General features: G+C 45.8%; 1 protein-coding gene across 1 annotated transcript; it reads left to right on the top strand.

The window, feature by feature from the left end:
• Positions 1-893: 893 nt before the first annotated feature.
• LOC309519034 (cytochrome P450 3A29-like) lies at positions 894-22,801 on the top strand. Its single transcript, XM_082199791.1, has 13 exons — positions 894-1,084; positions 6,637-6,730; positions 7,531-7,583; positions 9,018-9,117; positions 9,899-10,012; positions 11,415-11,503; positions 12,507-12,655; positions 13,717-13,844; positions 14,944-15,031; positions 16,164-16,324; positions 18,322-18,548; positions 20,241-20,403; positions 22,092-22,801. Exons 1-13 carry the CDS (start codon positions 1,014-1,016, stop codon positions 22,179-22,181), a joined length of 1,527 nt encoding a protein of 508 aa, XP_082055917.1. The 5' UTR covers positions 894-1,013; the 3' UTR covers positions 22,182-22,801.
• The last annotated feature ends 1,975 nt before the right edge of the window (positions 22,802-24,776 follow it).

Below are 24,776 nucleotides of genomic sequence, written 5' to 3'. Positions count from 1 at the left end.
GGGGGAGAAGGGGAGAAAACCCCATACAGTGGCACCTTGGTTCTCAAACTTAATCCCTTCCAGAAATCCGTTCCAAAGCCAAAGCGTTCCAAAACCAAGGCACACTTTCCCATAGAAAGTAATGCAAAATGGATCGATCCGTTCCAGACTTTTAAAAACAAACCCTAAAACAGCAATTTAACATGAATTTTACTATCTAACGAGACCATTGATCCATATAATGAAAGCAATAAACAATGTACTGCAGTCACACAATCAATCAATCAGTAGCTGAACTGGGTTCCACACAGTCACAAAAACAAAACAAAAAAGCTGCAAAAACAAAAGCAAATGGCAAAAACAGACGGACCTCAGCGTAACACTCAAAACGAAAGTGTGGCACTCAACCTGGAAGTGTAACACTCAAAACGGAGCACGTTCGACTTCTGAAAAAAGTCTGCAAACTGGAACACTTATTTCTGGGTTTGCAGTGTTTGGGTTCCAAGTTGTTTGAGTACCAAGGCTTTGGAGAAGCAAGGGACCCCTGTATTGCACTAGATTTCACAGCACAGACGGGTGGTCCATTTTATCTGTAGGCTCCTTCATTACCTTCAAGAGGACAGCACATAATGGGGACACTTACTCCCTGTTACGCAACATGTTTCGGAGAAGAACAGGCCTATGTAATGTTGAAACTGCTCGTTCTCTTAAAAAAACAACGTATCTAAATAAACTGCTGGTTCTTTTTTTTAAAAAATATATTGGTGGATTGATTTCTCCTCCCAGTGGCTTACAGTTTTCAACTCTTTTCAACCCTGGTGATTAAATTTTGATTACACAACCTTCTGCAGGTCAATGTATTTCATTTTGCTCCACCCCTCTCAGAGGAAATAAATGTCCACCCAAGCCTCCTTTAGTCACTGGGCTACTTTGGTATCAGAAGACAAGGAGCTCTGCGCTACCCTGAAGCACTTGCTTGCCTTATCTCTGCCCCAAAGTGCCAACCTTCTCAACGGCAGAAGTCGGAGGAAGCAATGATGGACCTCCTGCCATTCTCCATGGAGACTTGGGCTCTTCTCGCCCTCTTCATAGGTCTACTGATGCTGTAAGTAAATACTGGCATTATTGTTCAATCCCTCGGGGCATCATCTGTGCAAAACTGGGAATTTCAGCCTTGGCCAACCAGGTCTTGGAGGTCCTGTGGGCAAGACCTCTCTCGCCCTTCCTCCCTTGTGAGTCCACCTTCTCACTGCCTTTATCAGCAGGTGCCATTACTGGTTCTGGTGCAGAATCATGGGAACTATAGTATCTGGTGCAGAATCCTGGGAACTATAGTTTATGACTGCCAGAAGAACCCTCTAGTCCAGCATCCTGGTTGGTGGCCAACCACATGCCCATTATGGGAAGGATTTGAGAGGTGGGAGAACCACTCTCACTCCCCTGTGGCTTCCAGCAACTGCCATTCAACTTAAGCTTGATGGGAAATGTAGCTTTGTGAGGTCCGCATCCCTAACACACTACAGTTCCCAGAACTCTTCATGATGTGGAGTAAGTGTGCTCTCGATGCATGGGGCAGGTGTGAGCAGCTGCGCAGCTACTGACCCTCATGGGCAGGTAGAACCAACAAGGAGGTTTACTGCTGAAGTACCAACAGCAGGGATCATTCAGTTAGTAGCCTAAGGGTTAATTGTTAGAGGTGGGAGGTGTCAGAATGGCAGGATACTGGCTGAGGCCACTTGTGCTCTGATTGGCTGTGTAATTCTGAGGGAGTTTCCCCCTGTATGCTTAGTTGAACATCTTCCTACCATTGACAAGGCCTGTAAATAATAATAAAAACCCCCACTCTGTTTATTTTATATGCTGCTTTTCTTCCATTTACCTTAGTAAAGTATGATCAGCTTCTTTTCTCTCTCGATTCCACCTCCATTATTCAAGTGACTCTGTTAACATACTAAAGGTGACTTGCAGTCACCAGGACTAGAAACCTGAGAAATTTCATCTTTGCGAATTTTACTATGGAACAATATGGTCTGCATCTCCCAGGCTAATGTGCAGTTCAGAACTTCCTTTTACACTCCCCAAACATTCTGAAGTAGTCCTTAGCTATGGAAGCAGAGCAAAATGCATTAAAAAATGTGCATTTTGAGAGAAAATACATTTTGGGCTATTTATGTGTTGAACCGCAGCTAGCTGGGGCTGATAGGAGTTGCAGCCCCAAACATTTGGAGGTGATGTACATTGTTTTTCCCCTCTCTCTCTATCTCGTTAGCTTTGTAAAGCAAAGGTATTAATGAATGTTTACTTACCTGTGTGTTCCCCCGGAGACAAATGGCGTATAAGTTGTGTTCTGTATTCATAATTTAAAAAGAAAAGAAACATGTGGGTTTTTTTTAATAGAGTAAATACATAAATGTGCATTGTGGGAGAGAGAAATGATTCAAGGCTTACATTTAAATGCAAATTCTTTTGCAGAGTTTCTTTCAAAAATAGCAGATTAACGGGTGCAGTGGTAAGGTTTATTTTTTTTGGGGTGGGGGGTCTGCCCTGACCCCCTAGTCAAGACTGCCACCCCTTCAGCAGTGCCAGAGTAAAATCCAGCTGCCAGTCTACTTGGGACGGGGTGAAGGGCAGCATCTTGTTTTTCGTCTCAGGCAGCAAAATGTCTTTGTCTGGCCCTGTGTGAATGAACTTTCACACGAAGGTGACATGGGCACATTCTCCCCAGGCATTTAAAGCTCTGTGACCCCACTTCAAACAGCTGTGGCTTCCCCGAAGAATCCTGGGAGTTGTAGTTTGTTGAGGGTGCTGAGAGTTATTTGGAGACCCCCTTATTCCCCTTGCAGTGCTATAATTTCCAAAGTGAAGGAGGGTTGATTGCTAAACCACTCTGGGATCACCAGTTCTGCAAGGGGAATAGGGGGGGTCTCCTAACAGCACCCTTCACACACTACAACTCCCAGAATTATTCGGGGGGAAGCCATGGGTGCTTAAAGCAGTGTCACAGAGCTTTCAATGTAAGGTGCAAATGTGTCCTGAATGAACTTTGCCTGAACAACAATAAGTGGTACATGGTTGGCCAGGAGCGTGAGCAAAAACTTGGAGCGATACCCTTAAAAAAAAAGAAAGAAATTGGGTTTTGTTTTTTTAAGCAACTTAAAACAAGGAAGAAGAAAAACCATAATCCCGAAATGAAAAACTTCTTTGAAGAAAACCCAGTTCAGGCTGTAACTCCCAGCTCCGCTTTGATTCCTCAGCAATAAATATGTGTAAGCAGCATTTTTCTCCTGTGCTTCCTCCTCCTCCTCCTCCTCCTCCTCCTCCTCCTCCTCCTCCTCCTCTGTTTTTCTGCCTCTTCGCCTTGAGCTGGCAATGAGCTATGAGCCCAGAGAGAGAAGCTTTGCTTTTTTTTTAAAAAAGGAAAAAAATATCTATTTTATTTTATTTTGCTAAAGCCGTTAAGGACCCCTTTCCGCTGGGGCACCTTTTTCCTTTATGAAATGATTGCTTTTACCTCAGGGTTATCTCTCTCTGAAGATTTCCGCCGAAGCAGCAGGCACCCAGCCTTTTATCAACGGGGGCGCTTATTAAACAGCCTTACAAAGTAGTGATTGCCAGAGTCGGGGAGGGCAGGATCCGCCCCCCTCCTCCTTCCCAGAGTAAATGCTTAATTCCTGAGTTAACATTAACAACTTGAGCGCCTCCGGGAAGGGTTTTGAAGATCTATCATCCGAACATTGTGTTCTATTTATTAAGGGATGGGGAGAGAGCGGCCGTTTTTAACAGCTAAGCTAATTTCATTTAAACAGAACATAACTTTCTTTCTTTTTATCAGCAGCAACCAGAAGTCTGGTTTTGTCTTCCACCTCGGCGGCACAATGGCCTCCTTCCAAAATGGAGGCCCTCATGCGTTACCCCCTCCGCCTGCTCTGCCCCGCTGTCTGTCGCTCTGAATCATTAGCAGAGAGCGGAAATGGCAAATAAGTCACATTCCCTCCAGATATTTAAAGCACCATGATACCGCTTTAAGCATTCATGGCTTCCCCCAAGGAATTCTGGGTACAGTGGTGCCCCGCAAGACGAATGCCTCGCAAGACGGAAAACTCGCTAGACGAAAGAGTTTTCCGTTTTGGAGGTGCTTCGTAAAACGAATCTCCTATGGGCTTGCTTCGCAAGACGACAATGTCTTGCCAGTTCCTGCTGTTTTTTCCCCCTTCCCCCCTTTTTCTAAGCTGCTAAGCCGCTTATCAGCTGATCCAATCAGCAGATAAGCCGCTAAAAGCCTCTAAAAGCCTCTAATAGCGCTAATAGCGCTAATCCGCTAATCCTTCAATGGGCTTGCTTCGCAAGACGAAAAAACCGCTAGACGAAGAGAATCACAGAACGGATTCTTTTCGTCTTGCGAGGCACCACTGTAGTTTGTTAAGGCTGCAGGTGTTTGTTAGGAGGCCCCTATTCCACCTCACAGAACTACATTTCCCAGAGTCAATCCCACTTTCCCCAAAACCAGGGATTGTAGCTTCCTAACAACGTGCTGCTCCCTCAACAAACTACAGTTCCCAGAATTCTTTGCAGGGAAGCCATGACTGTTTCACGTGGTGTCATAGGTTTTTAATGTGTGGCATGAATGTCTTCTTCCATGTTTCACAACAAGTGGGGCGGGCTCCCCACACTCTCACGGACCCAACTACCCACAGACACAATCAGGCATTTACCGGGTGGTATTGCAACCAATCCGTCACTAACTCCTTTATTTCCTCAAATGTTTTTAATTTTAACTGACTTCCTACCTCTGTCAATAAATCTTTCTATGTGGCCCACTCTCCTTTCATATTTAACTTTTTTTACTGCTATTGCTTCAATTAGAGAGAGCCACCAAGGAGTTTTACGTTCCAATAAATTTTTATATCTATTCCACACACACCTCATAAATTGATTTTCTTTTTGTGTGATTCAGGAATCCTTTATGCACTTTTATTTTATCATACCATAAATATGCATGCCATCCATATCGATTATCATAACCTTCCAAATCCAATAAATCTGTATTCTCTAACAAAATCCAATCCCTCAACCAACATAGACAGGACACTTCATAATATAGTCTCAAATCTGGCAGGCAGAAATCAGGCAGACGTACTGTTTGCTGGCTGAGGGTTATGGGAGTTGGAGTCCAGAATATCTGGAGGCAGGGTTGCCATATGTCCGGAATTTCACGGACACAACTGCGATTTGGCAGTCGGAAGCAGTGTCCTGGCGGAACTCACTGAAATGTCTGGGGAAATCTGGATGTATGTGGAAGAACCTGGCAGTGTGAGTCAGCTCTTAGTTGGATAGAAAAGGATAGCGGCGCACGTGTCAAGCACAGTTGCTAAGAACAGCCAACACTGCCCCAACATTAGATTTGTGCACAGTGGTAGAACTTGCAGCAGTCAAAAACAGTAAAACTGAGCGGTTGAAAGGCTTAAGCATTCCTTCTTCCAAAGTCCTATCTGTATCAGAGATCATAACTATTTTATCAAGCTTTAGAAACTTTGAGGAAGGGGCTTGGCTCAGTAGAAGAGCACACCCTTTACATGTTCAAATGGTCCTAGGTCCTTAAGGTAATTACGTCACATTTCCAGAGCGGATATACAAAGGCTCCATGGAAAACTGCTGCCATTGTGTACAATAGTGAGCAAAGGGAACCAGTGGCCTCTCGGTGATGGAAGGCAGTTTTCTAAGTTCTTAAGAAATCAGCAGCGAATTCAGGGGGCCCAGACCAGAGGAACAGACTTCCACTGGGGTCTTGTTTCAGGCGGTTCATTGGGAGTGGGGTTGTTCTTGATATTAATTTTTTTGTATCTTTATTTTTATCTCTCTTTTTAGATTTATGTGGAAAATGTCCAATTTGGTTGTTTACTTTTTGATGAGTTTTCTTTATTGTTTGACTACAGTTGTTATGTTTGTAATTATGCTTGTGGGCTTTGAACTATGAATACTCTTGCACACACACAAATGAATGAATGAATTTATTAATACGGTCACAGACCAGCATCAACACACACAATACCACAGATCATAAAAATATCAGAAATACAAAGGACAATATGAGTATAACAAGGATTTAAACATAAAAATTAAAATTAATTATTAGCGTGCTCCCTGTAGTTAACATTTGGGGGTTTGGTCATTATGGGATACCACAGGCTTCCTGCGATTGATTGCAGACACACAGAATTTGGCTACATTTAATGTAGTCTTGGGATTCTTATCCTCTAGCAGTAGTTTTAAGCTATGGAGTTCCGATTCTTTCCTGGACTTTTGCAAAACAGGTGTAATAAAAGTCAAACATATATCCTCATAAAGACGACAACGTAATAGTACATGTAGAGCAGTTTCAACTTCCAATGAGCCACAAGGGCAGACCTGTGCTGTATATGGTTTACCCTCAAATCTGCCCTGAAGTAAGGCAGAAGGGAGAACACACACAAACACACGCACTGCCAATTCATCCTGCAGTTGCTAAGTGATGTATTTGCACCAAACTTTAGTGTCTGAATAGCCTTCTTTTCCTCATGCACCTGCCCTGTTACTACGACCATCGATGCTGCAAAACAACACCCCACTCTTCCTTTTGTTTTTACCAAAGCATAATGGATCCCCTTCATTTCTTTTCAGATATGGTATTTGGCCCTATGGCGTCTTCAAGAAACTGGGCATCCCAGGACCACAGCCAATCCCTTTCTTGGGCACTGCCAGCGCCTATCGCAATGTAAGCTCACAAAGGAAGGCCATTTCATTAGCTGAGGGGCACTGAGGTACAGTGGCCCCTTGGTTCTCAAAAAGAAAAGGAAAAAAACCACACCAATTTAAAATACAGGTTAAAATGCAATTTAAAATGCAGCCTCATTTTAAAAGTAGCCGATAGATCAAGACCATAAGGGGAGGGAAACAGAAGGGTCAGACTGAGTCTAAATCAAAGGCCAGGCGGAACAGCTCCGTCTTGCAGGCCCTGTGGAAAGATGTCAAGTCCCGCAGGACCCTGGTCTCTTGTGACAGAGCGTTCCACCAAGTCGGGGCCGGTACTGAAAAGGCCCTGGCCCTAGTTGAGACCAATCTAACCACCTTGTGACTTGGGACCTCCAAAGTGTTGTTATTTGTGGACCTTAAGGTCCTCCGCGGGGCATACCAGGAGAGGCGGTCCCGTAGGTACGAGGGTCTTAGGTCGCATAGGGATATGATTTTGTTTCGCTGCAGGTGAGCAGTTATTTAAAGATTGGCATTATTTGCAGAATGTTGTGCCATTACGGACACTGTCTGGAAAAAGTGATGCTACGCCATGGTTTGTTAACTAAATTACAAGTCATCTCACAGATGAGCAAAGGGCCTTATTTCTCCCAATCTTGGTTTTGTTTCGCAGCTGCTCTTGCCTCAGGCCTCTGTAGTATAGCAAGCATGGTTAGTCGGCTGGGCTGGGACAAAGCACACTTTGGCTAAACAAATTACGGCTTTGCATCGTGGGGGAACCAGGCTTAAGCTGAATTTAACTCTGTATTAAAATATCCATTACAGGGAGTAACGGAGTTTGACAGAAAATGTTTTCAAAAATATGGAAGAATGTGGGGGTGAGTATGCCTTTTCTTCTTCTTTCCTTAAGCTGGGAAATTCAGTCAACTTGCAGAGTGATCGGTTAACATTTGGGAAGAGAAACTTTTCGTTGGTGGAGCTACAGACATGAAGTTGCATTTGATTATCACTGGATTGCTATTTTGGTTCTGGTGTGTTTTGAAATGAAGAAGAGAAAGTTAAAGGTGGTCCTCCTTTCTAGAAGCAACCTTAGTTTATTAAATTATAATCTATTTCATGCTTTCCTGAATAAACTCTGGCAGACGCAGAAACACTGAGGTCTGAGTAAAGTAGATATTTGTTTAAATGCAACCAGGTGAAGGTACGCTTGTCTTGTTCCTGCCTCCTGTGTGGTGAATTAATTGTGGTAGGTCAGGATTGCTGCCCCTGCATTAATGGAGAAAATTGGTCCCTTAAATATTGCGGCTCTAAAAAGCACACTTTGTTTGTATTTTGCAAAGATTTTTATTTTTTTAACTGAAAAGCAAAAACCCCAAAATAAATCCCAAGAACAGCACTCCTCCTTCCTTTTAGTTTTACCCAACCTGAAAGCATAGCTCAGCTCCAATCATACAGTAGGGAGAATCTGAAAGCTGCTGGTGTCAATATAAAGAAAAATGTTTAAGTGTGTGTTCATATTTACTGCTGTGCCTGAGCACTCCTGTTCCTAACTGCAAAGCACTTACTGACGGGTGGTGCCAACTTTGGAGAGGTGGCAGGATATAAATACAGTGGTACCTCGGTTCTCAAACTTAATCCTTTCCGGAAATTCATTCCAAAACCAAAGCGTTCCAAAACCAAGGTGCCCTTTCCCATAGAAAGTAACGCAAAATGGATTAATCTGTTCCAGACTTTTAAAAACAACACCTAAAACAGCAATTTAACATGAATTTTACTATCTAATGGGACCATTGATCCAAAAAAGGAAAGCAATAAACAATGGACTGCAGTCACACAATCAATCAATCAATCAATCAATCAATCAGTAGCTGAACTGGGTTCCACACAGTCACAAAAGAAAAAAGAGCCTCAAAAATACAAACACAAAATAAACAGCAAAAACAGACGGATGGAAGTGCGGCACTCAAACTGGAAGCGTTACACTCAAAACAGAGCACGTTCGGCTTCTGAAAAAAGTTCGCAAACTGAAACACTTATTTCTGGGTTTGCAGTGTTTGGGTTCCAAGTTGTTTGAGTACCAAGGAGTTTGAGAACCAAGGGACCACTGTAAAAGGATTAACTGATTGCAAAGCAACTTATTCTGGGGCTGTGGTTTGAGGGATCAAGTGGTTTCTAAAGATGACAGAAGTTGGACAACCATGCCTTAAAACCAGCCAGGAAGTGCATGGCACAGTCCAGTCACGCTGGGGCAGTCCATAATTTCCGATCTTGCCAGCAATGGCACAGCTTACTCAGAGGAGTGTTTGTCCTAGGTTTTATGACGGCCGGTGGCCTGTGCTGGCTGTTACTGATCCAGCCATCATCAAAGTTGTCCTGGTGAAAGAGTGCTACTCCGTCTTCACCAATCGCCGGGTAAGTCCCTATTTTCAGTCACTTTCTGAAGGGGCCCTTTAAGGCCCAGCAGGGCCTTATGTCCCAGGAAACAAAGCTAAGAGGCAACTGTAAGAGGGACCTGAAAGAAAAAGGTTGCAGTGTTATCGCTACCGCCTGGAGCATTTTGTTGCTATATTGGCTCACGGTTCCTTGTCGGGGGCCAGTTGAGGGGTTTAAATATATGTTTATTTTAATATACAAATGCCTACATTTCTGCATACCTGGGAAGTGCCCCCCTCCCCTTAAAAAATGCACAGAAAGAAGCTACAACCTAATTTTGGGGTGGTTATGTTTTGTTTCTAGGGTTGTAGCTCCATGACAGAGCTACAACCCTATCAATCGTAGAACCTTGAGTTGGGAGGGACCCTGCGGGTCATCTAGTCCAACCCCCTGCAATGCAGGCATCTCAATGAGATCATACAGGACAGGTGGCCATCCAACCTCTGCTTAAAAACCTCCAGGGAAGGAGAGGAGACCATTCCAATGCTGAAGAGCCCTTGCTATCACAGTGTTTTTCCTGATGTTGAGTCAGAAACTCCTTTCTTGGTTTGAGTTCTACACTCCAGAGCAGCAGAAAACAAGTTGGGGCCATCTTCCATGTGACAGCCCTTCAGATATTTGAAGACAGCTATCAAATCTCCTCTCCTCCTTACTACACTCAACATACCCAATTCCCTCAACTGTTCTTCATAAAGTCTCATTTCCAGACCCCATGATCATCTCTCTTTCTCTCCCTATTTTTTTTTTAACCTCCTGACAGATGTTCGGTCCAACGGGCAAGCTGAAATCAGCTGTTTCAGTAGCTTCAGATGACCAGTGGAAGAGGATTCGCACTGTGCTCTCCCCCACTTTCACCAGTGGGAAGCTTAAGGAGGTAAGAGCTGGGACTGAGCTTGCAATAAATGCCTAAAAGACCTGACAGTATTTCCTGCAATGCCCAGTCCAAGTCCCTGACCAGGAATGGCTTAGCCAGCAAAAACATGTCAATAAAGTGTTCTGGCCCGTATATTCTCCTATCCCTTTCTAAATGTTGCGAATGATCTAGTCTTTATTGCGCAAAAAGCATTTCCCTTGAGAATCTCGGCTGTAATTCTTTCATCAGAGAAGCCTAATTAAAAGTGCTAGTTTTGACCCTTTAGGATACACCCAAAACTGTGTGGAGACAATGTGGATTGGGATATGTCATCCCTTCAATGTGGGAAGCAGTAAATGCCCATTGCTTGGAATGACAAGTGTCACTGCTGTTCTTGAGTCCTGCTTGCGTCTTCCCACTGGGGCATCTGGTTGGCCGCTGTGAGAGCAGGATGCTGGGCTCAGATGAGCCCCTTTTGGCCTGATCCAGCACCCAGACTATTCTTAGGTTATTGCATGTGGACTAGGAGCCGCTGCTCTCCGGCCCTGCCAACCCCCCACCCCTTTGCTGACTCCCATCCCACACAGTTCCCCATCCCCTCACAGGTCCTCATTGTTCCTCCATCCCTGCTTTATTCAAACTTCCGCTGTTGTTCAAAACTGCCACTTTAAAACCTCCCCTTCCTTTTTGTTGCTCTCCCTTCCCCTGGCCTGCCTTCATGCAAAACCAGGGTTGTGATGGGGACACTACAAATCTTCCAGTGGGGATTGCGTGATGACAACCCTACATTTTTATGCATATAGGAAGATATACACTAGGCTGCTTCTAAGGTGAACTTGAAGAGATTGGGAGAGTTAAGAAGCAACAAGTCTGCAGTCAGGGAGGGAGTTTCAGTTTGGTTTCCTTAATACAGGGCGTACTTTTGTTTTTGGGGTGCCTTTTGATGTTATTGGGATGCGGGGGGCGCTGTGGGTTAAACCGCAGAGCCTAGGGCTTGCCGATCAGAAGGTCAGCGGTTCGAATCCCCGCGACGGGGTGAGCTCCCGTTGCTCGGTCCCAGCTCCTGCCCTCCTAGCAGTTCGAAAGCACGAAGTGCAAGTAGATAAATAAGTACTGCTCTGGCGGGAAGGTAAACAGCGTTTCTGTGCGCTGCTCTGGTTTGCCAGAAGCGGCTTAGTCATGCTGGCCACATGACCCAGAAGCTTTATGCCGGCTCCCTCGGCCAGTAAAGCGAGAAGAGCGCCGCAACCCCAGAGTCGTGCGCGACTGGACCTAACGGTCAGGGGTCCCTTTACCTTTATCTTGATGCTACTGCAAGCAGCAGTGGTTGGAGGACCAGGCAGGATATAAATGACCCCCTTTCTGCTTTGTGTTGCCCTGTGCCCCCGTCTCTCCCCTCCTCACCCTGTTGCCGCCACCTAAGATGTTTCCTATCATCAAGCACCACGTGGACAGCCTAGTGAAAAGTATTCAAGGCAAAGCGGAGAGGGCGGAGCCTGTGGACATCAAAGAGTGAGTAGCTGCCCAATATGGCAAGTCATGTGACTCTTTGGGAAAACTCACCTTTCAGGGTGATAAATAGGCCTATGGTCTGGGGGGAGGGGAAAACAAGATTTAGTGTGGCTGAGACTGGAGATTGTGGAATTGCCTTGGGCAGGGGCAGGCAGTGTCATTCCTGGCTTCCCTTGAGCAGAACAGGTGGAATTCCCTTCCAAGAGAGGTTAGGCTGGCTCGCTCTTTGCTATCCTTCCACTAGCAGGCTAAGACGTCTTTCTTTGGGCTGAAACTTGCAAGCTGCTTGCACAATACTCAGTATATAATTAAAGATGCTCTTGACAACTTGGAGAGTCAAGACCTGCCCCTGCCCCCTGAAGGGGGCCAGGCAGATCTGAGGACTTGGCAGTCCTAGGCCAGAGACACAGCAAATACCCTCCCATGCAACCCCCCCCCCCAAAACCTCACCCCTCCTGATTTTCACCGAATAGGGCAAATTCAACCCACTTGTTCCAGGCTTTCTTCTTCTTCCTGATTTCTGTCCTGTGTTTTATTTTATTTATTTATTTTTTAAAAATATTTTATTAGGTTTTATCAATAGAAAAGTTTAGAAAAATACAAAAACGAAAAAGATACAAAATTACAAAATACAAAAATACAGACATTAAACACAAAGAAAGAAAAAGAAAAAACACATATGAAAGAAAAACAAAAATTCCCTCTTTCTTAATTTCTCATCTTTAGTTAACTTATTTTCCTGACTTCCTCACGTCTCCCATTTTTGTATCCCTTTTAAAAATTGGTTCAGCAAATTCATGTCCTATTAGTTTATCTATTATTAATCCCATCTTACATTTTACCTTGTTGCTAGAACCCCTTCAATTCATTTCAATGTCATCAGTATTCAAAAATTTTACAATATTTCTGGAAATACGGTAAGTTTTAAATTTCCTCCAATCTTCTTCCACCAACTCTTCTCCCTGGTTTTATTTTATTTTTATTTTATTTTTTGTCTGTTTAGGAAATTTGGGGCCTACAGTATGGATGTGGTGACCAGCACTTCCTTTGGGGTGAACACGGATTCCATGAACAACCCCAAAGACCCCTTTGTCAGGGAGGCGAGCAAGCTGGTGCGATTTGACCTGTTCTCCCCAATCTTCGTTTTATTATGTACGTTACATCTACTGCATATAAATATAAATATCCCTGCTGCTCCCAGAGGCCAGAGTCTCAGGGCTTACCTCCCAGAGCTTTTGGGTGGCACCACACTTTCCAGGCAAAGCTCCATGCTTTAAAATTCTGTGCCCAAAATATTTTTTATTTTGTCTTGGCGCTTTCCCCAGGAAAACCCAATTGCCATTTGTTCTGATTATGCATTTGAACGCAGGTTTTCCCAGGGAAAACACCAGGACAAAAACACACAAGTGCTTGGACACGGAGCTCTAAAGCCTGTCCCTGTCCCTAAAAATGCAGCACAAAATGAGGTCTGGATGAGCCCTTAAACCAGTTGCCCTGCATATGCTGATTTGATTGACATCCTGGGATTGGGGCTGGAGAGTCACTGGCCTGGTTCAAGCGAGGAGCTGGGCTGGAGACGGTCTCCTGCATTCATGGTGGCCAGGGCAGGCTGTGGACCGTTTTCTGCCTGAGACAAGACACCCCTACTGACCCCACCCCACAGACCTGGGCCCATGCTCTGGCAGGGTGGAAGGAGACCAGTGGCAACAAAGCTGCTCTGCGGTGGGAAAAAACCCTTTTGGATGGGAGTCTTGGCCAAGAGAGGGTGTTCCGTGAGGTGCTGCTGCTGTTCTCCTCGGCTTTGGATGAGTCTTCAGCTTGCCAAAACCCAAGTTGGCAGTTGCCACCACCACCAAGGCTGAAGAGGGGTGGCAGCTGGAAGGAAAGGGTTGGAGGTGGGGTTTTGGTGGTGGAATCAGGGTCTCTCGCCCCCTGTGGAGCATGCTGCCCAAGGCAGGTCGCTTCAGGATGCCTCAGTGGTGTGCCGGCCGGCCGGGAGAACCCCTGCAGCACATCCCTGGACCCTTGTGCTGCTGGGATTCCAAGCCATCCTGTCTCCCTTCTAAAGGGTTTTCTGACTGCACAATCCAAGCCTTCTGCGCATATGAGGACCTCCTCAACTGTGAGGCTTAGAAAATGGGGTCTTGCATGCTGGGATAATGCTGCCGCTGCTTCCTAAGGCTCCTTCTTTGCTCTCTCTCCCCTCCAACCAGATTTCTTTCCATTCCTAAGTCCCGTTCTGGACAAGCTGAACTTCCATATCTTCCCCAGCAGTGCTGTGAACTTCTTTGCCAGGGCAATCGCGAACATCAAGAAGGAACGGGAGCAAGCGAAAGGAAAGGTAAAAAACTACACCAAAAGAATCCTCAGTGAGTTAACCTAGATGAGGGGGAAAAAATCATTTTAGATTTTTTAGATGGGGGGGGAGTGCATTGGTGAGTCCTGACACTCTGATGTGACTGGTTAATTTTCTGAGTTGTTTTTTAAAAAAAAGATTCGTTTATAGAAGAATTTTAAAAAGATTGGAGACTGACTTAAAAAAAATTAAATTCTAGTATTTGTATACCGCCCTATACCTGGAGGTCTCAGGGCAGTTCACAGAATAAAAGCAAAATATAAAACCACAAAATACACAATCAAAATAAAAACAACAACCCAATAACCCCCCCCAAAGAAAAACACCACACCACACACACTCATTTTAGAATGGCATAGGATCCTCACAACATTTAAAACAAGACAATTAACAAACCTGGACAGGAGCCACTCATTGGAAAGACCGTGATCTCAGAAATGTCTGTGGCAATATTGATTGGCAACCAAATTGGCCAGGTGCCTTTCTGATTCAAAAACAAAAAATAAGAGGGGGAAGGGGGAGCTATCCAGTCTGACCCACCCCCATTCAAATTGCATTGCTTATAAGGGTAAGCCCTCATGCCGGGATAGCTCAGTTGGTTAGAGCAAGGCACTGAGAATGCCAAGGTTGCAGGTTCGATCCCCGTATGGGATAGCTTCATATTCCTGCCTTGCAGGGGGTTGGACTAGATCAGGGGTCTGCAACCTTTAAGACAAAAAGAGCCACTTGGACCCGTTTCCGAAGAAAAAACAACAACTGGGAGCCGCAAAACCACTGCGACATTTAAAACAAATATATCTCCGGAGCCACGATCTGACAGCGGGCGGGAAGGTGACGTCGGGACGGTGCGTGACTAACGCATGCACCGCCCCCATGTGACATCACAGCCAGTGCAGCGCCCGCCACAGTGAGGAGTGTCGGGGCGCACAATGCGCCTCCTCCCCTCGCTAGTATCCGCCCCGGAGCCGCAGCAAAGATATAAAAGAGCCACATGCGGCTCCGGAGCCACGGGTTGCAGACCCCTGGACTAGATGATCCCCGAGTTCCAATGATGCCAAGATTCTGTGGTTATTTTTGTTCCCAGGGCAGAGTGGATTTCCTACAGCTGATGATCGACTCCCAAAAGTCAGATGTGCAATACGAGAGCAATGGTGTGAACCACAACTATAAAGGTAGCATGTGCTGTAAAAGGAGTTTCCGAAGTCTGCCCATGTGCAATGGGGGTTGTTGCATAGCTGTCAACTTTTCCCTTTCCTTGCGAGGAAACCTATTCGGAATAAGGGAATTTCCCTTAAAGAAAAGGAAACGTTGACAGCGATGGGTTGTTGTGGTGTTTAAATGGGGAGGGGAACCATGTATGACACCTTAAGCTCCTTGGGAAGAAAAAGGCGGGATAGAAACCAAATACATAACAAATAAATAAAACCAGGCGCACAAACTCTAAACATTGGAAGGAGTTTGGCAGCCACACCCATCCTGTGAGGGAGAAACGAATTTGAGCCTCAGGCTCTGTGTAGCTTTTGCATTCGTCGCCGTAAATTTTATTTCACAATAATAACAGCAACAACTTCTATTCCATCCTGGAGCTTCTGGGCTGATCACAGATATGCCCCCGCCCTGAGCTCTTTAATTGGAATGTATATTCCGAAAAGCAGATTTTGCAACCTTGGCAGGAACCCATGCTTCCTTTGATGTTTTCTATGAACATTAATTAACAGTACTAGGAATTCATTATGTGATTCCACCCTCCAGCCTTGCCTAGGGATAGGCATAAAAGCAGGTGAGCCTATCCCATTTTAACTCATCCTGTTTTCAGTGGCGGACCTACATTTTGGGTGGCCCTAAATCTTGAACTGTCATGGAGACCCCTTCTCAACCAAGAATGAAGTCTAGGTAACCACTGTTCTCGTCTTAAATGGGGTTGTTCCATGACAGATCAGTGCTTAACCCCCCCCCAAAAAACTACTACATCTCAGATCTGGATTAAAATTTCTATACTGGGTTATCTCACATGTCAAAGTCATTGGTGTGAATAAATATTTCCTATGCATTATAGTTCTCAGGTTATTGGCGGGATCGAAATAATATACTTCATTAGTTTCATATACCCTCCAACATTACAATAGAGACATCCTAAGGCAAAGTGGGACATTCCGGGATCAAATCAGAAACTGGGACGGCTTCTGTAAATCCGGGACTGTCCCTGGAAAATAGGGAGGCTTGGGGGGGGGGGTCTGGTTTCCTAGTAGATCTGCCTGAGCTTCTGTCCAAACTTTCACCTTTCTCTTTCCTTTCTCTGTGCAGCATTGACCGAGGAAGAGATTTCGGCACAAGCCATTGTGTTCATTTTTGCGGGATACGAGGCCACCAGCAATATCCTCGGCTACATGGCATACGAATTAGCAACCCACCCGGACGTCCAGCGAAAACTGCAAGCTGAGATTGACGCTGTCCTGCCTAATAAGGTATTTAGCAGCGCTCAGGGCCAAGCAGTAGAGGGCCAACCCCTTCCATCAACCACATCCATTAAGCAGCACCTGCCTGTGACTATTAAAAAAGCAGATATAAAGTGGCATTGTATAATACAGGGCCTCTGTGCTAGGGATGCTGGAGGAATTTGGCACCTGTGAATTCTGATGCAAGCTCACCTGGCTGTGGACTGTTTAGTGCAGATTGGAACACAATCTGCCATCTTTGAGGTTGTGTGGGAAAACGCCCTGGGGTGCCCATGCAGCCCCCAAACTCTGAGCATCTTCCGGTATGCGCAGCTCTGGAAAAGGCATTTCTCTTCTTCTCCAGTGCGCTTCAGCGACATATATCAAATGATATATGCACACTAATCTTCTGGCAAAACACAGCAAGAAGTGTGAGACATCGTAGAGCTAATCTACGTATTTATTTACACACTATGTACAGACAAAGGATTCATGGTGCCCTTTCTCTCTGAAAGATGAACAGACAGAAGCAAAAGCAAAAGTAGAGTACAATAGCTATTACATCGGAAGAGATAAGACTGTCTTCCGTTCCCACACTCTTCCCAGACAGGCATGTGATTTACACCAATCTCATCTGTAGCTTCGGAGGCATGACATGCTAACAGAGGCTTCACGGACTCCATATTTTGCAATGTGTTTCTCGGCTCAGAAACAAATGGAAAATCAATGCACCAATATTCATACATTCAGTCGACGCAAAGGCAAAAGAAAGAATTATGTACCCAAATTTAATGATTTGTTTCATGAAATGAATACACTACCTGATTACCTTCCTTTTAATTAAAAAAACACACACCCTTAAAAGCAGTTTACAAAAGAAAGACAAAATATTGGTAAAAACAGTAAAAAGCAACTGTTTTAAAACATTCTAAAATAAAATAAAATCAGCTATAAATGAAAAAAAAAAGATTAAAGGAAATGGTAGCATTCTACATACTACGTATCTGGGACAGCTTCTCTAAACAAAAATGTCTTTAGCAGGCACTGAAAAGAGAACAGTGAATGTACTTACCTGGCTGGACAATGAGGAGTGGAGGGGGGTGGGGGTCCACCTGGAGAACCCCCGAGAGAAGCCTCAGGAGCCAGGGGAGCCAGGGGAGTGGGACACAGAAGACAGGTCAGAGGATGAAAGGGGGGCAGAATAGTTGGATGCTGAAGAAGCAACAGGCTTGAGTGAGAGAGAAGAAGAGGCAGAAAGCACTGCGGACACAGGACAGGCAGCTGAGGAGGAGGTAGGGACAGAGGTTACAGCAAACTTGTAGGAGCCTGACGGTCCTACTGTATTCAGCTCCCTTCCTCCCTTGTCTAAGGGCATAGAGGACCCTGCATGTAGCAGAACAAAGAGTACAGAGGGTGCAGAGCCCTCCTCCCAGATCGAGTTTAAGACTGTTGGGAAAACATCCAGCCAAGGAGGAAGTGGGAGGAACAGATGGTCAGTTCTGGCAACTGCTTTGCCCGTAGGCTTCTCTGTTTGTATTCTGTTTCCTTGAACAAGGGACGCGGGTGGCGCTGTGGGTTAAACCATAGAGCCTAGGACTTGCCGATCAGAAAGTTGGTGGTTCAAATCCCCGCGATGGGGTGAGCTCCCGTTGCTCGGTCCCTGCTCCTGCCAACCTAGCAGTTCGAAAGGACATCAAAAGTGCAAGTAGATAAATAGGTACCAATCTGGCAGGAAGGTAAACAGCATTTCCGTGCACTGCTCTGGTTCGCCAGAAGTGGCTTAGTCATGCTGGCCACATGACCCGCAAGCTGTACGCTGGCTCCCTCGGCCAATAAAGCGAAATGAGCGCCGCAACCCCAGAGTCAGTCATGACTGGACCTAATGGTCAGGGGTCCCTTTGCCTTCCTTGAGCAAAGAACCAACTTTACTACTTCTATCTGAGTTTCTGTGTTGGCCCCAATGTAGACAGTGACCAACTTTTTAAACATAACTCTCCCATCCCTCTCTTTCTCCTTCCCTCCAAAAGGCTCCCATCACCTATGATGCCGTCATGCAAATGGAATACCTTGACATGGCCACCAGCGAAATCCTCCGGATGTACCCAGTTGGCGGGCGAATCGAAAGAATGTGCAAGAAAGACGTGGAGTTGAATGGAATCACCATTCCGAAAGGGATGACGGTTATGATTCCACCGAGCATCTTGCATTACGACCCAGAATACTGGCCAGAACCCAAAGAATTTAGACCAGAAAGGTATTGGAGGCAACAACCACCTCCTCCTGCCCCTCTTTGCTTGTAGTCATCAGGGTGTGTGTAAGGCAAGGACTGGGAAGACTCAGAGGGAAATCCCCACTTGGCCATGAAGCTCGCTGGGCGATCTTGGACCAACCATGGTCTTCCAGGGTTGTTGTGAGGATAAAGGTGGAAAGGGAAGAGAGCCAGGAGCATTGCCCTGAGCTTCTTGGTAGAAGTGATGGGTATAAATATAATCATTAACCATAAGAGGTTGTGCGAGTTTGGGGACAGCATAAGGGTTCTTGTTTGTGGTTGTGGTTGAGTTACACAAGAACATGATAAGACCATCTGCTGGAGAAGGCCAGTTTCCCATCTAGTCCAGCATCCTGTTCTCCCTGATGCCCCAATGGGAAACCCACAAGCAGGATTTGAGCACAAGAGCAAATCTTCCCTCCTGTGGTTTACAGCAACTGATATAACCTCACATTGGATGAACTACTTCTCCTTTAGCAAGGTTGGGGAGCATGTGAGACACAGCCAGCATTGCCAACAGTCAGAGATGATGGGAGTGATAGACCAACATCCTAAGGACCACGCCTTAAGCTTCCTCATCCTTGCCTTGCACCAGCAACCTCTTCTGAAGGCATGGGTTGCAAACCTCCATCCTTGTTCCCAAGTCTGAGGAGGCAACAACTCCCCCCCTCACACAACTCTGGCCTTTGTCATACTTCCTAGCAGCTAGGTGAGGGAGGGTTAGGGTTAGGCCCCTCCAACCCTTCTCACCGGCTCATATGAGATCAGCAAAAATAGCTGGGTCTGGTGAGCTCTTAATGTTCCCAACCCCATAGTTATAGTTATAATTCGTGGGTTGCCATCTGATTTTAAGCTGTATTTCAACCGATTGTTTGATCTTATGTTTTAATGAATGAATGAATTTATTAATACGGTCACAGACCAGCATCAACACACACAATATCACAGATCATAAAAATATCAGAAATACAAAGGACAATATGAGTATAACAAGGATTTAAATATAAAAATTAAAATTAATTATTAGCGTGCTCCCTGTAGTTAACATTTGGGGGTTTGGTCATTATGGGATACCACTTGCTTCCTGCGATTGATTGCAGACACACAGAATTTGGCTACATTTAATGTAGTCTTGGGATGTTTTAATGTATTATATATTTGATGTTAGCCACCCTGAGCCAGGTCTTGGCTGGGGAGGGCGGAATATAAATAAAAATCATCATTATCATCTAGCTGGGTTTCCCCGGCCACTCTGGGTGGCTTCCAACAAAATATTACAAATGCAATAAAACTTCCCTAAACATAGGTGGTACTTAGGTGGCCACTATCTCACAACCGAACTTCCCTGGCTAGCTCAACAAGGGAATCCCCCATTAGCTTGTAACCCTTGCTGGATCCAGGACCCCAGGAATTAGAAGGGGCTCGGGCATCAGGCAGACTTAGCCCCCAGTTTCACAACAATGTATTTGAGGGAAGAGTGCATCAAAATGCTTGTACCTGATTTCAGCTCCCTGGTTTGGTGGTGCTGGGAGTACAGCATGAGAGCCCGGCCTGTAGAACTCCCATTCTGAGCCCTGCCAGAGACCTGACAGGCAATGCAGGGGGTCTTTTCTTAAGCCCCTTCACTGCTCAGATGGTTGCAAATGACAGTTTCTCCTCCCTTCTGTCTGCAAACAGATTCAGCAAAGAGAATAAGGAGAGCATCAACCCTTACATTTACCTGCCATTCGGAGCTGGTCCCAGGAACTGCATTGGGATGAGGTTTGCTCTCCTTACTGTGAAGGCTGCTATTGCTAGCCTGATGCAAAACTTCACCTTCAAGCCCTGCAAGGAGACAAAGGTGAGGCACCGACCCTACCGTCGGGTAGAGGGCAGCAGCTGCTGGGAGGCCGGAGAAGGACAGGGAGGGTGCAGTGGAGGGGCTGCTGTCCACATGCTGGTCAGAGTCCGCTGCCAGGCCAGGCGGCTTAATTTGTGGATGGGGGGTGGCAAGCGGAGGGTGGATTTTGCCCCAGGCAGAAAAAACTCTTGGGCCATCTCTGGGACCTGGGACTGAGCTGTGCTGCTGTCTACAAGGGAGACAGCCAACCTGAATCAGATGGAGCTTTTCCACCATATGGAAGTGTCAACAGGTTATGCCTCACCTGCAACACAGGTGGTACTGAGTGTTCCAGAAGATGCTGCCACTTCTTCTTAACCCTTTAGTGCTCCTCCCTGACTGAGGGCTTATCCACACCTCCCTTTGCTCCATGGCTTTCCCTCAGGAAAACCCGATATTTAGCACTGAATCGGAACAGAGGCAGTCAGATTTTCTTTGGGCTGCCGCTTTTGCTGATTTAGTGCTAAAGAGTGGGTTTTCCAGGGGAAAGCAGTGGGGCAAAGGCAAAACCACTCGGACCCATGCCGTGGGTCAAGCGGAAAGCCTTGCAGACTTGTGCTTCCTGGGCATGGGAAGTATGGTTGTATGTGGGCACAGAAGCGTTCGCTGCCACTCAGTATTTGTTATCTATGCCTCCCTTTCGTCCTTTTGGTGCACCCCAATGAGGGAAAGCCAGATGTGGAAGGTTCTTTTCAACTGCACATCTGATGCAGAGACAGAGGCACCTCAGGAAAAGACAGCTTCAGGTGTCCCTATGTTCCGGGGGGGGGGGACACATGTCAAGTGTGGGTGGAGCTGAAACCAGTGGCGGGCAAAGCCACAACCCAAGGTGGGTCAGGTTGCCACCTTTTTTCTCTTTCTCTCCCTCTCTCTTTGCCAGGAAGGGACAGATTACTGTATTTTTTGCTCTATAAGACTCACTTTTTCCACCCTAAAAAGTAAGGGGAAATGTGTGTGCGTCTTATGGAGCGAATGCAGGCTGCGCAGCTATCCCAGAAGCCAGAACAGCAAGAGGGATTGCTGCTTTCACTGCGTAGCGATCCCTCTTGCTGTTCTGGCTTCTGAGATTCAGAACATTTCTTTTCTTGTTTTCCTCCTCCAAAAACTAGGTGCGGTCTTGTGGTCTGGTGCGTCTTATAGAGCGAAAAATATGGTACTCTTGCCAGTTGTCAAAACCGATCCTGATCATTTGCAGAGCTGCCTTCCCCCCCTTTTTTAAAAAAGGCCAAGGGCTGTGCCAAAAACAGAGAGGACCATAGGCTGCCATTTTCTGATCATTTGCTGTCCCACGTACTGCTCAACTACACAAGCATGCCTATTAATTGGTCATGGGCAGCAGCCCTCTTAGCTCCAATGGTGTCTGAATAGGCTTGCAAATGGACAGTGTTTCTTTCACAAGGGTTGAGATTGTTAGGATTGGGAGGTTATGGCTGCAAATCCTCTGGCTACAGGGGAAAACACATTATTCCTTTTAGACTACTGCACTCTTGTCATAAGGGCGTAAACATGCAGTGGAAGAAAGTTGAAGAGTTTGCGCTATCTCTGAGTCCATGCCTCTTCACCATCTTTAAGATCTCTGTCGCACCTCCTTTTTCAAAACCCTTCTGTTTTCTGGCCTCTAAATCCACTTTCTCCCTCTCATGTTCCAGATCCCAATGGAATTGGTCTCAATAGGACTGATAAAGCCCAAATACCCCATCATCTTGCAAGCCGTCTCCAGAACCAGCTCTGCACAGTAGTGGAGTTTTTCCAGCCGAATCCCATTACTTTGGCAATGCTGAGAGATCATGAGCACGTGGCTGAGGTTGCATCGATGGAAGCCTAGCAACTTAGCAGTGGGGGAAAAAAGTGACAAAGGTTTTCACCTCTGAAAGCAGCAGTTTCCTGAATAAGTTCTGCTGGCGCTTGCATGTCTAGCTGACTATCATCACCCACGTGGCCAGTTCAGAAAGTGTGGCTGTGATTGCTGGTGTGACTGATCCAGGGAGCAAATACATTCACTCTTAATCAGCTGCATTTGCTTCAATAATGTCAGGATGCAGGAAAATCAAATACTTTACGTGGGTCCTTGACTTCCTGGGATTGCTTTATGAAGAAAGAAGTCCTAAATAGGAACAAAAAATGTGGTGTTGAAGAAGCAGCTGGGGGAAAGGCAGTAACAAGATGCAAAATACTCCTGGGGTCAGGGTCTGCTGTTATTTCGAGTGATTATTTTAACCCCCTTCCTCCTCAAAAATTCTAGTACTTTCCACCAAAACTGGAATCGATAAACCTTCAAGTATGTGTTTGTGTGTGTGTTTGTGTGTGTTTGTTTTCAGAAATAAGATTGTACCAACAAAAATAAAGAGTAAAGAAACAACGCCAGCTGTGTGGAACATTTGTTGCGGGTGCCATAAAATGGGCAGACTGTTCAGGATGCTTTGGCAGACATAGAATCATGGAATCCTAGAGTTGGAAGGGACCATAAGGGTCATCTAGTCCAACCCCCTGCAATGCAAGAATCTCAACTAAATCTCATCCATGACAGATGGCCATCCAACCTCTGCTCAGAAACGTCCAAGGAAGGAGAGCCCATCACCTTCCGAAGGAGACCATTCCAGCTCTTACTTTCAGAAAGTTCTTCCTTTAGTCGGAATCTCCTTTCTTGTAACTTGAAGCCATTGGTTCGAGTCTTACCCTCCAGAGCAGAAGAAAACAAACTTGCTCCATGTGACAATCCTGAAGATATTTGAAGAGGACATCATCAAAAACCATTGCACAAAGGGACATTTTGGAAGTAAGAGTCACGTATTGATAAGGTAGCCTCACAACGTAGGGGTGTTTGTTGTTGGGGCGCTGTGGTCTAAACCACTGAGCCTAGGACTTGCCAATCAGAAGGTCAGTGGTTCGAATCCCCACGACGGGGTGAACTCCCGTTGCTCTGTCCCAGCTCCTGCCAACCTAGCAGCTCAAAAGCACGCCAGTGCAAGTAGATAAATAGGTACCACTGCAGTGGGAAGATAAATGGCTCTCGTCACAGTCCTCCATGCGCCAGTAGCAGTATTATAATAATAATAATAATAATAATAATAATAATAATAATAATAAATTTTATTTATACCCTACTCTCCCCGGCCAGAGCCGGGCTCAGGGCGGCTAACACCAGTAAAATTACAATAAAAACATACTAGGAAAAAACCACCAATTTAAAATACAGGTTAAAATGCAATTTAAAATGCAGCCTCATTTTAAAAGTAGCCCATAGATCAAAACTGTAAGGGGAGGGAAACATAAGGGTCAGACTGAGTCCAAACCAAAGGCCAGGCGGAACAGCTCTGTCTAGCAGGCCCTGCAGAAAGATGTCAAGTCCCACAGGGCCCTAGTCTCTTGTAACAGTGCGTTTCACCAAGTCGGGGCCACTACTGAAAAGGCCCTGGCCCTAGTTGAGACCAATCAAACTACCTTGCGATCTGGGACCTCCAAAGTGTTGTCATTTGTGGACCTTAAGGTCCTCTGCGGGGCAACCAGGAGAGGCGGTCCTGTAGGTACGAGGGTCCTAGGCCACATAGGGCTTTAAAGGTCAAAACCAGCACCTTAAACCTGACCCTGTACTCCACCGGGAGCCAGTGCAGTTGGTAAAGCACTGGATGAATGTCATGCTGGTCACATGACCCGGAAAACTGTCTGTGGACAAACGCCGGCTCCCTCGGCCTGAAAGCGAGATGAGTGCCGCAACCCCATAGTCGCCTTTGACTGGACTTAACTGTCCAGGGGTCCTTTACCTTTACCTATGCAGTGTGCTTTTCTTCTCTAAAGCATGCAAACGAAAACCTCCGAGCATCAAAATGGTCTCACATCGTAGCCCCTCTTAGAGCCCTCCTACAAAGGGTTAACAGCTCAGACAAGGCAGCAGTCCCACCCCCTCTCAAACTATCCTTCCATCCATCATGCACAGCTATATTTCATATCACTAGTCATGCGTGCACACACAGAGCGATAATTTGTGAGTGATTTGGTTCTGAATGTGTGCATTGGCAGAGAGAAATGGGGCTGCAGAATACAATTTGTGAAATGCTCGTCCTCACCCTGCGGCTGTTCTTAATTCATGACTAACATTACTTACATGTGAGTTTGGGGTGCAATTCCATTACAGGCACCCCAATACAAATACTCTCCATCAGCTTATTTATTGTAGCGTAAGAAAGGGAGCCCCAAGCCATGCCAAGAAATGGTCTAGGGGCCTAAGGGAGCTCAGTCAGTAGAATATGAGATTCTTAATCCCAAGGTTGTGGGTTCGAGTCCCAAGTTAGGTGAAAGATCTCTGTATTGCAGAGGGTTGGACTAGAGTCAAAGGC

The sequence above is a fragment of the Podarcis vaucheri genome, assembly GCF_965113315.1.
Source record: "Podarcis vaucheri genome assembly, chromosome: 14".
NCBI classification, from domain to species: Eukaryota; Metazoa; Chordata; class Lepidosauria; order Squamata; family Lacertidae; genus Podarcis; species Podarcis vaucheri.
Note: the sequence above shows the minus strand (reverse complement) of the source record. Positions and strands in the feature narration are given on the sequence as shown.

Excerpts from the sequence above, each read along its gene's own strand:
- LOC309519034 (XM_082199791.1), top strand. The coding sequence starts at position 1,014 with ATGATGGACCTCCTGCCATTCTCCATGGAGACTTGGGCTCTTCTCGCC. Across the intron at positions 7,584-9,017 it reads AAATATGGAAGAATGTGGGG|GTTTTATGACGGCCGGTGGC; the intron begins GTGAGTATGCCT and ends TGTTTGTCCTAG. Across the intron at positions 15,032-16,163 it reads TGTGAACCACAACTATAAAG|CATTGACCGAGGAAGAGATT; the intron begins GTAGCATGTGCT and ends TTCTCTGTGCAG.